Here is a 17,721-nt window from a genome sequence, read left to right as displayed (position 1 = left end):
CCAAGGAAGTCAAGCCCCTTTCCTGATTTAAAAAAATTCTGCCATTTGCTTCTCCTGCTCTCACCTCCTCCCCATGGAATTTGGAATGAAAAGATGGCATTACATTGCAAAACTATTTCCATTCACTTTCAGTGAAAGCATGTAGCCTTGTTACTTAGAGAAACTATATTTGCTTTCTACAAATGAAAGAAAACAACAACAACAATTATATAAATTTATGTATGACTTATTTTATACTTTCACAGCAGATTTTGGTTGGTAAATACAAGTAAGTTAGCAGTCCTATCTCTTCTGTCATGGTGACAATAAGTGAGAAATACATTTTAAATGCTTTACCTGAGTTAAAAAGATAGATTGATTGTAAGGTAAAAGACACACATTCACAATAATGTTTACAGAAGGAATACACAAAGAAATATTTTCCAAAATAAGTCTTGTTTTTACTATAAAGTTATAGAAAAATACATCAAAATACACTAGAATGATTTGCCTTGATCTGAAATGTCTGCATATTGTTCACCTGAAACAAATTAATTAATGTATAGGAGAAGTGCAAACTGCATTAGTCCCGCAGTAACAAAATATCAACATTGTCATGAACACCTTGTAAAAGTAACTCCCCTGAGTAAGTAACAATCTTCCTTCGTTTTGCAGCCTTAAGAGTGCCCACCAGAGCTTCAAAGAGGTTGGCACATTTTTCATCAGCAAAGAGCACACCAAACTTCACACTCAACTTTCCATCAGCATCTAAATCAGAGATAGAGTGTTACAACACATGTAGATTGTCCTTCAGCTGGAAGAGTATTTAGAGAGGTCAATACAAAATACAATCAACACACTACAGGAGACCTGGGTTGTTTTTCCAGTTCAATCAATGATCTTTTGTGTGACCCTTCACAACTCTAATACAGGTTGCACTTCTATAAACCAGAACTCTCTGGTCCAGCAACATCCGAGGTCTGGAAGGGCCTCAGATGTTCTAGGATCAGACAGTCCCAGCTTGCTGCAGGAAGTAGAGGGGTCCGGGAGCCCAGCATGATGCGAGAGAGAGGGGGGCAGGAGCCTGGAGTGCTACCCAGCTGTGGGAGATTAGAGGTGGAGCAGGAAGCTAGGGCAACCCAGCTGGAGCCAGGAACAGCAGAGCAGGGTGGGGCTGGCAACAGGGGGGCCAGAAATGACTCCCTGGTCTAGCATCTGGGACCAGTCAGGTTCCAAGAGTGCTGGACCAGGCAGGTTCAACCTATACTTGCAGTTCTTTGTTAAAAATGGAGATCTCTGGATGAAAAGCACTATAAGAAATTATTAAAGGAGCTGTAGAAATTGATTTGTTTTAAAAACATTTCTTATGCTGGTTAATATTTCAAGTCCAAATTGGAAAGCTAACGTGTCCCTCCTTGCCTCACAAAAATTGCTCCCTTAGGGTTGTGCTGAGTAAATTAATTTAAAAACAATCACTTAATCTATATTCTCTCTAACAAGCAGATAAAGTTATGTAATGAATAAAATTTAATTAAGAGGATTTTTATTAAAATAAATAGAAATAAACAGAGTTACATTTAATCAAGCTGGAATAACAAATTAGTGAACCAGTTCCCATTTGCATACATTTCTTATTTTATCATTATAGACACTTTTCCAAAAAAATGTAGAGTTCTAAGAATGTTGGACGTGATATGTTGCAGTGGAATTTGGAACTGATTTTCAAAGATGTTGAGCAACCACCTACAATAGCACCATAGAATCATAAGACTGCAAGAGACTGAGAGGTTATCTAGTCCAGTCCCCAGTTCTCATGGTAGCATTATCTAGACCATTCCTGACAGGTGTTTGTCTAAGTTGCTCTTAAAAATCTCCAATGACAAAGATTCCACAACCTCCTTAGGCAATTTATTCCAGTGCTTGCCCACCCCGACCATTAGGAAGTTTTCCCTAATGTTCAACCTAAACTGTCCTGGCTGCAATTTAAGTCCATTGCTTCTTGTCCTAGTCTCAGAGATTAACAAGTTCAATTTTTCTTCTTCCTCCTTGTGACAACCTTTTCTATACTTGAAAACTATTATAATATCCCCCTCTCAGTCTTCTCTTCTCTAGACTGAATAAACCCAATTTTTTCAGTCTTCTCTCATAAGATTTTCTAGACCTTTAATCATTGCTGTTGCTCTTCTCTAGACTTTCTCCAATTTGTCCACATCTTTCCTAAAATGTGGTGCTCATAACTGGATGCACCACTCCAGTTGAAGTCTAACCAGTGCAGAGTAGAAGGAAGAATTACTTCTCATCTTACTTACAACACTTTTGCTAAAATATCACAGAATGTTTTCTTTTTTTTCCTACAGTGTTAACTCGCATGTAGCTTGGGATCCACACTATGACCTCAAGAACCCTTTCCATAGTACTTCTTCCTTGGCAGTCTTCTCATTTTGTGTGTGTGAAACTGATTGTTCCTTCCTAAATGAAGTACTCGACTACAAGTTTAGTCAATAAAGGAGGAAGCCTCCGGGAGTTACATCCCACTGCGGCTCTGCAGTTTAAATGTAATGAGAGCTGAGTGGGGAGGCTGCCTGCCCATCCAGCTCTTACTACATTAAAACTGCAGAGCGGCAGCAGGGGTAGCTCCTGGACCCGGCGCAAGCTGGGTCTGAGCCATGCTTGCTCAGTCATGGCTCGTGCCAGCTTCAGCAGCCATTGTCCATGGGAGGTCCCAGCGGGGAGCTGGGACCCTCCGTGGACAGAGGCTGCTCCAGCAGCAGCCCCTGTTCATGGGCTGTTACTGGAGAAGCCTCTGTTTGCAGCAGTTGGAGCTGGCCATGAACAGAGACTGCTACTGGAGCATCCTCTGTTCACAGTAGCCAGGGCTAGCCACGAACCCAGGCTGCTGGAGCAGCCTCGGTCCACGGCAGCCAGGGCTGGCTATGAACTGGGGCTGCTGCCAGATCAACTTCTGTTTGCAGCCAGCCCTAGCCGCCGCAAACAGAGGCTGCTCTGCGGGATGCAGAGCAGCCTCTGCCCATGGTGAGCCTGGGCCCATGAGAGGTAGACAGGCATCACCATGGAGAAAGTGCTGGGGGGAACCAGCTTTTAAGTCAGCTCCTCCAGCATCAGTTCCTGCTGCCTTACTGCCTCTGATACTCGACTAGTCACATATCACTCCAACAGACCATTTCCCCAGTTTGACCAGACACAATTTGAATTGTAATCCTATTCACCAAAGCAATTGCAACTTCTCCCATCTTGGTAATTTCTGCAAACTTTAAGTGTACTCTGTATGCTATTACAGTATCATGCTGGATCATTATTTTAGTATAGACTTTAAAAGGAATGAGTGCTACTTTGTATAAAATCTGGGTTGACACTGGAGGACTCCCATCCAGCTAATGACCAAGAGCAAAATCCTGAAGTCAGTGGGAATTTTGCCATTGATTTTAATGGAGCCAGAACTTCATTCCGAGGCCCTCAACCTGTATTGATTTATACATGTATTTATCTTCATGCTCTCAGAGTAGTCCCCATTATGCAATGTGGGCAGTGCCACTGACGTCAAAATTAAACATATATATTATGTTTTTGCAGAACTGGGGTGTAAGCCTGCTTGGTTGATGAGTTGGTTCACAAGTTGACAATGGTACCAGTATTTACTTTCATTAAAGGCTAGAATTGTGTCATCAGTGAAATTACAATACTTACTTTTAGTCCCCAGACGGCGAATCTCCTCAACTAAGAGGTTAATTTCATGTTCCACATTCATTGTTCCACGTTCTACAAATAAATGTACATTTAGATAGATATAAGGTCTTAAGACTAATACCTGCAATTTCTTTTAACTCATCTGATCTGATCCTTGTTTATATTACTCCAGTGTTGTCAACTCTCATACTTTTGCTATGAGTCTCACAATATTTGATTTTTCACTCAAAGTCCCATATCTTGGAAGCAAGAAGAGGTTTCAGTATGAAAAAGAGTAGGTTTCTAGCCCTCATGGTTTCAGAGGAAAGCTTGAAAATGTGACACAAAAGCACTCTTTAGGCTCAAAACCTAGACGCCGATAAAAAGAACTACATTATTAGCATGACATTTTAAATGTGAAATGCATGGCAAAAACTTAACTGCTGTGTCTGCCATAGAAGAGAATCTTCCCCTAAAATACCCCACAATTACTATATCTAGTGCAACTTCACTGGCAGGAGCAACCTTCAGAGCACTCTAGAAAAGGTTGCAGGCAGCCATTTGTGTTTCAAGCACTAGATCCTCAAGTGGTATAAATTAGTCTTGTTCCACGGAAGTCAGTAGAGTTAAGCCAATTTACTTGAATTGAAGATCTGGTCCAAACTCACCTATCCTTTTCCGAGAAGGTTTATTCAACATTGAGGGGCTAAAAGGCCAATAATCACTGGTATTTTATCTACCCCTGGACTCCCACCAGCACTATAGCCAGGAAAATGAATTGATTTTAGTAGTGCTAGGAAATTTTAGACAAATGCCCTATTGTACACAATTATACCAATATTTACTTTCATTCACAGTGATCCCAAAGAACTATTAAAACACAGAATTTGCCCCTTGTGTATGTATTATAAAAATCTTGGCCCACAAATGCAACTTCCTGTGCTGTGAAATATGGCAATAATCAATGCTATACAAGTATAATAGTCGAGGGCGGGAAGTGAAGAATAATTTATTGGTAAAAAGACCATAATTACCCAAATGATTATTTGGGCAAAATACTAGGGTTAATAATCTTGTGTTTTTGAAAAATGTCATGGGATTTACAATATGTACAAGTTTTCAGGGTCTCTTGCGCCTCATTTAAAGGCAGTGGCAGTACGAATTTTTACCACGCTGATACATTACTTGATGCTAACCACCTACTAAAATAACATCATTTCTTCAGGGACCTAGCATTTTCTAGCCAGTCACCATGAGAAATTAATGCAGTGCAGTGTGCTGTACATCAACAAGTACAAGGAAACCTGAGTGGTCAAGTTCAACGAGAGTTATTTTGAGATGCAAAACTGCACCTCTCATTAGAATCTGACTCCTTGAATGAGTCCAATGGTCATAACCAATTAAGAACATAAGAACACCATACTGAGTCAGACCAACAATACATCCAGCCCAGTATCCTGTCTGCTGACAGTAGCCAATACCCAATGCCCCAGAGGAAAGGAACACAACAGGTAATCCTCACGCAATCCTCCTCTGTTACCCACCTCCAGAGAAAGAGAGGCTAGGAACACCATTCCTACCCATTCTGGCTAATAGCCATTGATTGGCTAACCTCCATGAATCTATCTAACTCTTCCTTGAACCCTGCTAAAGTCCTAGACTTTACCACATCTTCTGGCAAGGAGTTCCACAGGTTGACTATGCGCTGAGTGAAGAAAAACTTCCTTGTGTTTGTTTTAAACCTGCTGCCTATTAATTTAATTTGGTGACCCCTAGTTCTTATACTGTGAGAATAAGTAAATAACTTTTCCTGATTCACTTTTTCCATACCAGTCATGATTTTATAGACTTCTGTCCTATCCCCCCTTATTCTCCTCTTTTCTAAGCTGAAAAGTCCCTGTCTTTTTAACCTCTTTTCATATGGAACCCATTCCAAACCCCTAATCATTTTTGTTGCCCTTTTCTGAACCTTTTCTAACGCCAATATATTTTTTTTTAAGATGAGGCGACCACATCTGTATTCAAGATGTGGGCGCACCATGGTTTTATATAGAGGCAATAACATATTTTCTGTTTTATTCTCTATCCCTTTTTTATAATGATTCTTAACATTCTATTTGCTTTTTTGAGTGCCGCTGCACATTGAGTGGATGTTTTCAAAAGAACTATCCAAAATGACTCCAAGAGCTCTCTCTTGAGTAGTTAAATTAGTCCCCATCATCAATTCTTGAAAGATGGATAGGGATCACTGCCTCTCTGCCAATAATGGCACAGAAGTACTTTATATTCTAAAATCCCAGAACTTTTATGGGAAATACTTAGTAGGGATGTGAACGTGTATTTGACTAGACAATTAACCCATGAGCCTGGGCTCATCAGTTAACCCTCATGATTACACATGCCCACTCAGCCCGCACTGCAGCCTCTGAATCGTGGGGAGATGCAAGAAGGTGCACTTGGGGAGCTGGCTTTTAAGCTCCCCGTGAACCCTGCCTCCCATGGAGCCATCTGCTCCTGCCCCCCGTGCTGCTGCCTCTGATACAGAGGCAACAGTTTGGGGAAGGGGAATGGGGAACGGGAGCCAGTGCTGTGGGGAGCTGGCTTCAAAGCTGGCTCCCCGCAAACACTGGCTCCTACCTCCCCCATTTTCCCCAACGTGTAAACGTGGAACTGCTGAAATTTTTAGCAGTTACACATTTACACAAATAAACACATTTTAACATCCCTAATACTTAGCACTTTTGACTGGGTCTTATAGAACAGCGAGAGGGCAGTAATGGTCAGAATCATTTTTTTATTGTTATTATTTAACATATTTGTTCCTTGTGTGTACTAAAAGTGAGGACTGATCTCTTTTGACATGACAACAATAAGTTTGCTACTTTTAATTGCCTGTTAGCCCAGCAAAACAAATTTGACTATGGAAGTGTGGGCTGGGTTCTTCTCTCCTGCACTCATTCATCAAAAGAATCTTTAGCTTGGTCCCACTTTCAGATCCTTTACTACACATGACAGAGCAAAGGACAAAATTTGACTTTCAGATACAAGATTCAGTCTGCAAACTTGGGATCTAAAAAAAAAAAAATAATCACTGTTTATAATCGCTGTTTATCTAAAGTGAGCAAGTTTGTCATGGAGGCATTGAAATAATAAACATGGGAGGCTAGTTTTTCCAGTGTTATACACCTCCTTCTTACTGTGTTAAAGTTAATTTAAAAAGCCAGCTCCACCACCTATGTGGCTTTACAGGAAGACCTCACATGTGCATGGGTTAAGGGGATTTGGCACACACAACCTCATCCAATCTACATTTCTTCCCTAAAGCATGATAATATGATTGATCATGAACATGCAAGTGGATGTTGTCAAGTACTGAACAATATCCTAACAGCAGATGCTGCAGTGCTGCCACCTCTTCAAAACGTGTTTAAAATTAAATGGCAACACGATATTGAAATTCTAATTATATTAGCTAGTGGAGCAAATTAATCCTTCAAATTTGGTGTTCCTTTTTTGTTTAAATTTAAAGGGATGGCAAAGACCTTTGCATTATATGATACATAGAAGACAACATGTCCCAAGTAGCTTACAGTCTAATATATAGGAGTAGCATCATTGACTTATATTTGAAAATAAAATTAATTAAAGTCCCCCCCACCATCAGTTTAGGAAAGAACATCTTGGAGTCTGAGCATGAACTACTCCTTTTTGCAAAATTTCCACTAAAAGTCAAAAGAGATTGTTAAGGTATGCATGATTGGAAGAATGGATACAAAATTATTATTTGAAGCAGTACTTAGATATTAGATATCACTTTACTTCGGAACAAATCTTCCATGCCAAATATCAAAACAAATGTTAACTCTAACATTAGTTATACTAGTACTGTTTGTGACCTCCTACATGATTTTCACCAGTTATCAGGAAAACAAACCTTCAAGTTTGCATCCTGGAAATTTGCCTAGCAGAAGAGTGTTGTATTATTTTGCTGGTATACCTAGAAATATGTTATCATTGCCACTCTGTGCCTTAGTGTCCCCATTTGTAAAATGGGATAACGACACATACTTAATATAAGGCTTTGAGATCTACTAATGAAAAATGCCATAGCATAGAAGGATAAGGTTTTATTAATGTACTTCTTACGACCTAAAATATGTCTAAAGTGTCTGATGGTACAGATACTTCAGTATAATGATACGTTAAGTTAAAAGCCTGAACCCACTAAACTTTCCATTAACTTTAGTAGAATCAGGATTGGACTTACATGGTCAGGCTTTATTACTGGCATAAATGTATGTTAATTCAGAGTTAAGGTTGCTTAGTAACAGGTCCTCCTCTGGCACAAGGCTCAATTGGCAAACAAACTTCTGTAAACAAGGAAATGCACAGTAAAGATTGCCAATGCAAAGTTAACCTCTATGCATTGCCCTGGTATGCCTGTTAATATCCATGCCTTTATTCTGCTAGCCCCATAAATGTATGTGATTTGCACAACTCAGTATTCTGCAAGAGGACAACCTGCTACCAAGTGAAGGACAACTAAGTTACAATGGAATGGTGTTCCTGGTTGAATGGATGAACAGTGGAATGTGAGAGAAATCACTGGTGGGGTTTCTGTTCCAAAATACTGATAGTTATAGGTCTGAGAGAACCTTTTCCAACAGAAGCAGCAAAGAGTCCTGTGGCACCTTATACTAACCGAAATGTTGGAGCATAAGCTTTCATGGGCAAAACCCACTTCATCAGATGCATGTAGTGGAAATTTCCAGAGGCAGGTATAAATATGCAGGACAGAATCAGGCTAGAGATGACCAGGTGGATCCAATCAGGAAGGATTGGATCCAATCAGGGAGGATGAGGCCCACTTCTAGTAGCTGATCTGGAGGTGTGAATTCCAAGAGAGGAGAAGCTGCTTTTGTAGTTAGCTAGCCATTCACAGTCTTTGTTTAATCCTGAGTTGATTGTGTCAAACTGGAAGATGAACTGTAGCTCAGCAGTTTCTCTTTGAAGTCTGGTCCTGAAGTTTTTTTGCTGCAGGATGGCTACCTTTAGATCTGCAATTGTGTGTCCAGGGAGACTGAAGTGTTCCCCTGCAGGTTTTTGTATGTTGCCATTCCTAATATCTGATTTGTGTCCATTGATTCTTTTATGCAGGGACTGTCCAGTTTGGCCGATGTATACAGCAGTGGGGCATTGTTGGCACATGATGGCATATATTATGTTAGTGGATGTGCAGGAGAATGAACCAATGTAATATGTGCCAACAATGCCCCACTGCTGTATACATCGGCCAAACTGGACAGTCCCTGCGTAAAAGAATCAATGGACACAAATCAGATATTAGGAATGGCAACATACAAAAACCTGCAGGGGAACACTTCAATCTCCCTGGACACACAATTGCAGATCTAAAGCCCCTGACTGATTTTTCTGTACGTCAGTGGCCCGTGACCCAAAAAAAGTTCCCCATACCTGCATTACATTATGAAGAGCACACATATCTGAAGGATCAGACACTGCATTGGGTAAAATTTTACCCAGACTTGCCTTGGGTAAAACTCAACATACTGAAATATTTTTGACCTGCATCACACCAATAATTTGACCTCTAGTTCTGAGCAAAGAAACCTCATCTGGAAACTTTTCTGAAAAATAGCTATTTTTTCAGGGCTTATATCTTTGCAACCAATAGCTTAAATGACTCCAAATTTGAGTCACTAATCTACCTTGCACCCTGTTCAGGCACCAAATTTCAAAGAATCACAAATGATTGGGTCAGTTTTTAAGAGGACTTAGAAAGGTCACCTGTTAAACAAAAATCATGATGCAACCTCAATTATAGTGGCACTACCACAGCACTAAAACAACAGTGAAGTCCCTGTCCCAAGGAACTTATAGTCAACTAAATTGGTGGAGCGGTGAAGGGTTGAGGTGCACTGGTCAAACTATGGGGTATAGTGAATTGGGATGCACTGGCAGAGCTAGGGGGAGCAGAAACTTTGGGGTGCACTGGCAGAGCTGTGGGGTACAGGAAGGTTGGGTACAGTGGCAAGCTGTAAGGTACAGGGGAATTGGGATGCATTGGCAGAGCTGCAGGGATGGGGCGCACAGCCAGAACTGGAGTGTTCCCTGTAAGCTGTGGGCTTGTGCGGCCATTCAGGAAAAATACAGATCCCATCCAGCTGATTACCAGAGCGCACACAGCCAGGCTGGGATCTGTGTTGCTATTTGCGTTTCACATTCACACATGCCTTCGTGCACACAAAAATCTATTCCACACACAGATGGAAAAAAATTCACACATGGATGGAAAAGATTAGAGGAAACATTGGCCAGGACTCCCTTACCTCTCTTACCACACATTCCTCTAAGCCCACTCCTTTTGCTGCAGTCCCAACCCATTCTCCCAATATTTCTCCAAGGCTACGTCTAGACTGACATGATTTTCCGGAAATGCTTTTAATGGAAAAGTTTTCCATTAAAAGCATTTTCGGAACAGAGTGTCTAGATTGTCACGGACGCTTTTCCACAAAAGCACTTTTTGCGGAAAAGCGTCCGTGCCAATCTAGATGTGCTTTTCCGCAGAAAAGCCCCGATCGCCATTTTTGCGATTGGGGCTTTTTTGCGGAAAACAAATCTGAGCTGTCTACACTGGCCCTTTCGCGCAAAAGTTTTGCGCAAAAGGACTTTTTCCCAAACGGGAGCAGCATAGTATTTCTGCAAGAACACTGAAAATCTTACATGAGATCGTCAGTGCTTTTGCGGAAATTCAAGTGGCCAGTGTAGACTGCTGGCAAGTTTTTCCAGAAAAGTGGCTGATTTTCCTGAAAAACTGGCCAGTCTAGACACAGCCCAATTCTCCCCTCTATACCACTCCTTTCTTCTCATTTCCTCCCCCCCAAAAATACTCATTATATTTTCCCCACACCAAATAAAATTGTTACCCATGACTGACAAATGCAGTAGCCATTCAGTGCAAGACTCCTTTTGTCTTAGGTGGGGCTTATCATTAATTAATGCTAGTTATATTAATTAAATGGTGAGTTCACCACCATCAATCTCAATGAGGTGTGTGATTCATCCAGTCATTAATAGCTCTCAGGTTAGCAGTACAAGGCAGCAGAAGGAAACTGGGTTTTTGAGGAGGTGTAGGACTTGTAACTAAGAAACCTCAGTCAAATGACCCTACATTTGCATCACTAATGCTACCCATTAGTGCCACCTGAGGGGCACCAAATTTCCATAAAATCTGATTGGTTAATCAGCTTTTTGAGCCCCTCAAGCTTTAAAGCATAAACAATAGCAGGTAAGGAAAACGGTCCAATTATTTTTCTTATTGGTGCAGTTCTACTGTAAAAAAATTAAATGAAATAACATTCTCAGTGTAGATCCCCAAAGATTTACTGAGACCACCTTGATCCACATTGTATCAACAATTTGTTTCCTAGCACTGTGAAAGCAATCAAACAAAACACACACACACACACACACACACACACACACACACACACACACACGAAACATTTTGAAACATTGCTATTTATTTCAAGGTCTATATCTTTGGGACCCATGGCTCAAATGATCCCAAATTTGTAGAACTCTGAAAGTCCATGGACACCTGCTTCATATCCATGATTATTATCTGCATCCGCAAATGTAGATGCAGATATCCACAGCTCGTTTTTGCAGACATGGATGTGGATGCAGATACAAATTTTGTATCTAGAACCCTGCAAATTTGCTGTTATTGGCTTTTTATCTTCAGGTATCCACTAAGGATATTAAGAAGCAGTTACTTGGCTACTTGTGTAGTTGATACAACTTGTATTGACTACATGCTTAGTCAATAAGAGAAGCCGCTCTGCAGAGCTGCAGCGGGGGCAGCTCCCAGAGCCTGTCCACACCAGCCCAGGCTAGCCACCACAAACAGGGCCTGCTGGACCCGGCGCAAGCTGAGACCAAGCAGTCCCAGCTTGTGCCAGTCTGGGACCACTGTGGCTCTGCATTTTAAATGTAGTTGTAGTAAGAGCTACCATGCTCTAACTACATTTAAAATGCAGAGCCACAGTGGTCCAGGGCCAGCACACGCTGGGACTGCTCAGTTCAGCAGCCCATTTGTGGCAGCCAGGGCTGGCCACAGGCAGGGGCTGCTTCCAGCCTCCTCCCTCTTCCCCTCCACCCCACCTCTAATAGAGGTAACACCATGGAGACAGTGCTGGGGAGAACTGGCTTTTATGTCAGCTCCCCCCAACATTGGTTCTGTATGAGGCAGTAGGGGGGAGGGTCAGGAAACAGTGGGGGTGGGGAGAGGAGAGTAAGTGAGTAGTCAAGTACTCAACTTGACTACTCGCTTACATCCCTAGTATCCGCATCCACAGATAGCTCATTTTTGGGGATACAGATGTGGATGTAAAACTTTGTATCCTTGCAGGGCTCTACAAATTTGGCTCATTAACCTTCTTGAGGCATACTAAATTTCAAAGGAATCAAACAATACATTCAGTTACAAAGGACTTAGAAAACTCTGTCTTTAAACAGAAATAATGATGCAACCTTAACTATAGTGGCACAGACCTACCATAATTCCAGAGTCCCAATGACACATGAAGATTTGCTAGCATGACCCACATTTCCTCACTGTATACTGGTGAAGTCAACAGAACTCTACACACGGGCATCAGGTGAAAGGCCAGATGGGGAAGGCATGCCCCAACCCCGCCCCTTCTGCCTAGGACATGCCTACTCCCAGCCTGATCTTTCCAGGCCTGTATAGAGCTGCAGCTGCCATGCTGTGGCCCCAGGCTGGTTCTCTTTGGTGGCCGGGGAAAGTCAAGCTGCTGCACAGCAGCCCAATGCCTTGCCAGCAGTCAGGGAAAGCTGGGCTCCCATGCTGTACTGGGTGGGGAAAGCCAGGCTGCTGCACAGTGGCCCGATGCCTCCAAGTGGGCTTCCAGGCAGCGGCAGGTGGAAAAAACCAGGCTGCCTTCCTTGGCGGCTGAAGCCAGGCTGCTGAACCGCAGCCTCAGCCTTTCCTGGTAGCAGCTCCCGCCTTAGGTGGTCAGTTGTGCAGGCAATTTTGGGAAGGCTCTGCCTTCCCTTGCCCACATTACTGACAGCCCATGACTCTACATCAGAGCAAGGGACTCTGCTAGAAGAGTCTGTTACAGGGTTAGAGTATAAGATGTCCATTTCAAGAGGCTATCCTTTTGAGCAAACTTTTCAAAGAAGGCGTAATGCATGAGAATGCAATACAACTATTTCTTTTTTGCTGACCAGCCTGTCTGCTGACCTTTGCACCCAAAGCTGTTCAGATCTGACAACTTGCATAGGGAGAGATTTCAGGTAATGTTGTTAATGGCTTATTGAAACACAAGAAGAAAAAGCTCTTCCTCAAAAGAGACGCTTCAAACAATTGCTACAAACTCACTTCAACTGAATAGTGATAGAAATGTAGCCGTGTTAGTCTGGGGTAGTTGAAGCAAAATGCAAGACAATGTAGCACTTTAAAGACTAACAAGATGGTTTATTAGATGATGAGCTTTCGTGGGCCAGACCCACTTCCTCAGATCAAATAAGTGGGTCTGGCCCACGAAAGCTCATCATCTAATAAACCATCTTGTTAGTCTTTAAAGTGCTACATTGTCCTGCATTTTGCTTCACTTCAACTGAGTGAGACTTGGGAGGTCAGAGGAAGAGAACTCTGATCGTTTTGCAAATTTGTCAATTTAGTTTTAAACAAACCCCTGCATTTGGACCCTGTGTGTGTTTAAGCACATTCCTTTGTAGTAACTTAGTGCACAGTAAATAAAAGATCTGTATGTGGGGCATGACTAACTTCCTTCCTGATCTTACACACCCTATTTGGTCATGGGGCCTCTCCTGGAGTAGCACAGGGTCACGGTACATCAAGTTTTGATAGCCTCTAGCCGCGCTTCATCCCGTGCGCTTTTCCTTCCTGTTGCCTCCATCCCTCTCTACTCCATAGTCCCTCTATGCATAATTAACAACAAACCGCGCTTGTCTCCTGCCCAGCAAAGCAGCATGTCCCAGACACGCAATAACATGCAACAAAGGAGCTTGTGCCAGGCCCTGGGGCGGGGGGAGGGGGGATGGTTTGAGAACCCAATGCACAGCGGAGCCTAAGGTAGAGCCCCGGAGCGCCCAGCGCGCGGGAGACACTCCTTTGCTCTCTTCTGGAAAGAGCCAACGCTGTGGACTGGATCTGCCCCGCAGTCCCTCTCCTCCAGCCCTCCCGGGGCCTGCCACTGGCCGGGGCGGGAGGGCAGAGGCATTTGGCCTCCCAGGCGCTTCGACTGAGCGGGAGCCAGGCACTTCCCTAGGGTGGGGCCACCCCGCACCCACCTTGTGCAGTGGCGTGTCGCATGGATCCCGCAGGGTCCAGCCCCGGCGCCTTTTACTGCCGCGCGGGCTCCTCCCGCCCAACCCCGGGGGAGCAGAGACCCCAGCCCGCCTCTCTCAGCCCCTGCCCCGCGGGCGGGCGCCCAGTTCCCTTGCTGCTGCTGCTGCTTTGCGGCCAGTCAACGACCACGTGCAGTCAGTCCCTTCCCCTCCTCCCCGGCTTGCTGCCCCCCGCGGCTCCGGGAGCCCGGCAGGTACTCACCCCGCTAACTGCCCGCCCGGCGGCTTTTCTTGCCGGAATCAGAAGAGAGCCCCCTTAGAGCAGCCCGAAATGCCGAATGCAGGAGGAAGTGGTGGCTGGGGGGGGAGGGCGGCAGAGACAAGGCGCTGCAACAAGTATATTTCAAGTGCCGGGAGAAAGTGCCGCCCACACGAATGGAGAGACGCCTATGAGGATGGTGCGGGGAGAGTGGTGGCGCGGGAGGGGCGTGGGTGAATTCAACTTAGCGTCTGCCTTTGTGCAGCCCCAGCGCAAGAGTTCATGCAGGGGCTAAAGCTTCCCTTCCCCCACCAGCCTCTCCCCCCGATCTTTGTGTTGCCTGTTGCAAATTCCCCCCCAACACACACACAATCTCTCTGAACGTGACTTCTGGGAGGTTTAAGCACAGTGCTGCCAGGAGGCCAGGTGAGGCACTTGCAGGACAAATTAAATCATTCATCCCCATGCCTATTTAACATCATCAGACTTTCAAGACCTGCAGCAGATACAAAAGCAAGTGGAGGTGAGGGCCAGAAAACAACCTGCAGTGCCATAACTAGGTATTTTTGCACCCAGGGCAAAATATTATGGGTGACCCCCACATTTACGACCTAATTGGTTCCTGGAAAACCATCATAAGTCAAACCCTTATTTCCCATAGGCACAATGTTATAAATGGTGTTTCCGTTCCTGGAAACCCATTTCATACCCTACAAATGCCAAAACTGATGACAGAAATGGATGAAAATGACACTAAATAGTTCAAATAATGCACGAAAATAACGAAAAAGCGAAGACCGATGTGATGGAGATGCACACGCAGTTCAAGCAGCGGCTGCTAACTGGAGAGTCTGACTGACCTTATGCAATTCCTGTTTTTGGGATGATGCGCAGAGTATGTATTGTACACTGTCATAAATGCAAGCTGCGGACGTAAATTGCGGGGTTTTAGGAGCTATCCTGCATGAAAAAAAGGTTGTAAATGCAGAGGGGTCGTAAGTCAGGTGGTCATCAGTCGGGGGTTGCCTGTAATTATGTGCCCCCTTTCCTTAGGTTAGCACGTGTCTCACTCTTCACTTTTGCAGCTTATTATTTTTTCTTATTGCATCTTTGTGCTCTTAATTATGATATGCCCAGGACTAGCAACCCACTTGCCCCACCCTTCTTGCAGCCCTTACAATGTGGCACAAAAGAGATAGGATGACTTAAATCTTTTTCCCCTTTCTTGAGCTGCATTCATTCTATAATATATTTTTCTATGTTGCTTTGGTGCAAGATTTCCTTTACCTCACCACTACACTTGCATCATCTTAGGGACCCACAGAACACTTGAGGCTGCTAGGTGAATTAACTCAGCTATTGAAAAGGATATCAGAAACATCTACTCCAGGATAATATAACTAGAGCCTCTAAGATCTCCAATTCTGTAGGGATTTTTATGTTGATATTTTTATTAAGTCACCATCTAGTATTTTTGTAACAGGAGAGGCAAATATTTACTAGAACCAATCAGGAAAATAATATCAGCTGATAGATAAGCCTGAACAAAACATAATATTATCATTTATATACCACACCAAACTGTGCTGTGCTTTACAGACATAAGAACCCAAGGCAATACCCCCAAAGAATGTACAGTTAACTTAAGCAATCTGCAGGAAAAGGAAAAAGGATACAATGCAAGATTTCCTCTCTTTACTATAGGGTGCTATAGAAAACATAACTTTTTCCTTTGCCTTCATATACAGTACTTGGAAAAATAAAGATTTGTTTTGTGTGTAGTCCTACAACATAAAAAATATTGCATTTTGACCAAATGTCACAGGTGGTCATCAGTGCCTCTGCTTACCTCTCAGTTCCACTAGATATGAAAAATGGGTGTAATTCATAGATTTTAGGGCCAGTAGGCACCAATGTCATCATCTAAAAATCTCACCTAACAATTTCTGCAGAAAGCTCATAATTCTGTTAGAGCTGTAACATCTTTTAAACAGATGACCAGACTTGCTTTCAAGGTTTCAAGTAACAGAGAACCTTCCACATCCCTAACCTAGGTCTCTAACTTAATGGGACAGTAGAGCATCATTTCCACCGAGAACAAAAGCATTACTTGTGGCAGATCTGGGAAACAGACTGGCAGCAAATCAGTGATGTCTCAGGGATGTGATAAGGCAAGCAAAAATCTAGACACTACTGCAGTTGGAAATAGAGGAATAAATTTGTTTGTTGAGCCATGCCAATCTGTCAGTAAAATAGGATTTATACAAGATTTTTCATCAGAAAAATCAGATCAAGAATATTCTGAAGATGCAGCAGCACCTTGAAATAGAAATGTCATATGAGCTTTTAAAATGTCATATGATTGCTTCTCTGTCACTGCTACTTAGCCTGGACTGCAACCCAATAGCCTGACCATAGGTTGAGGGTTGGATTTTCTCCCACTCTTATACTGTGCAGGAAATTGGCACAAAAGCCAATTACTCTGGCTTTATACTAGTTCCAGAAGGTCATCTTCTTCTTTCTTTATGCTCCTGCACCTGCTGGTTCATAGGACAACCAACAATTTCCACCATTTATTTTAGTCCTATAGTATCTGTAAGGCTTCTGATTGTCTTATTGATGGATTTGGCTTCTTTCTGTGTTGTGCTGCATAATGTTACTGTAGGTCACCTACTTTGTCTTTTTTCAGGTGGTGACCAGCGTTTTCTGTAAGCTGTATGCTTGGGCAGCCACCCAGGAGAGATTCAGGTTAAAGATCTTAAATATTGATTAATTTACTAGTCGATAGGCACTTCTGCATTCCTACTTTGAAATGTAGAAGAGCCCCATTGGAGCATTTCTGCACTTTGAAATGCCACAAGGAGCCCAGGGTCAAATGGGATCCCAGCCTCCATATGGCATTTCAAAGTGGCAGTGCTGCATGGAGTCTGGGATCAGCTGGGGACTCCTCAGCTGACCCCAGGTTCTGCATGATGCTGTCACTTTGAAGTACCCTCATTCCCCCCTCCCCGTGCCTCTATTTGATAGAGACAGCGGGGGAGGAGGGGAGTGACTAGTTGACTAGTCCTTTACATCCCTAATTCAGGTGCTACCCAGAGCACTCATAGTTGCCAGCATGTGTTTCTGTTGGTGATGCATATCCACACATGCCTCAGTGCATATAAAATTTATTTCACTCATGGATGGAAATAATTAGCGAGAGCACTGGCAACCTATTATCACTTGCTATGGCATTCTTAAAATGTGTCCTAAATAGGTCCATTGACTTCTTACTGATGCTTTAAGATTTCCTCTCCTTACAATTTCTGATGTTGAAAGAAACTCTTTCCAACTAATTCTGAAGATCTTTCACAGGCATTTACTGGATGTCTTGGCTATTATGGCTGACCAACCTCAGGAAAACAGAAAAAGCAGAAATAGAAAAGCTAGCTACTAGC

At 43.2% G+C, this 17,721-nt stretch overlaps 1 protein-coding gene across 1 annotated transcript; it reads right to left on the bottom strand.

Annotated features, from left to right (window-relative positions):
- Window positions 1–200: 200 nt before the first annotated feature.
- Window positions 201–14,585, bottom strand: ABRACL (ABRA C-terminal like). Its single transcript, XM_006112705.5, has 3 exons — window positions 14,288–14,585; window positions 3,685–3,756; window positions 201–747 (listed from the first exon to the last, which is right to left on the bottom strand). Exons 2-3 carry the CDS (start codon window positions 3,743–3,745, stop codon window positions 563–565), a joined length of 246 nt encoding a protein of 81 aa, XP_006112767.2. The 5' UTR covers window positions 3,746–3,756; window positions 14,288–14,585; the 3' UTR covers window positions 201–562.
- Window positions 14,586–17,721: the final 3,136 nt, after the last annotated feature.

Source organism: Pelodiscus sinensis, chromosome 3 (assembly GCF_052426305.1).
Source record: "Pelodiscus sinensis isolate ZL-2025 chromosome 3, ASM5242630v1, whole genome shotgun sequence".
In the NCBI taxonomy this organism is placed as follows: domain Eukaryota; kingdom Metazoa; phylum Chordata; order Testudines; family Trionychidae; genus Pelodiscus; species Pelodiscus sinensis.
Note: the sequence above shows the minus strand (reverse complement) of the source record. Positions and strands in the feature narration are given on the sequence as shown.

Excerpts from the sequence above, each read along its gene's own strand:
- ABRACL (XM_006112705.5), bottom strand. The coding sequence starts at position 3,745 with ATGAATGTGGAACATGAAATTAACCTCTTAGTTGAGGAGATTCGCCGT. Across the intron at positions 748-3,684 it reads TCGCCGTCTGGGGACTAAAA|ATGCTGATGGAAAGTTGAGT; the intron begins GTAAGTATTGTA and ends TCTCTGATTTAG.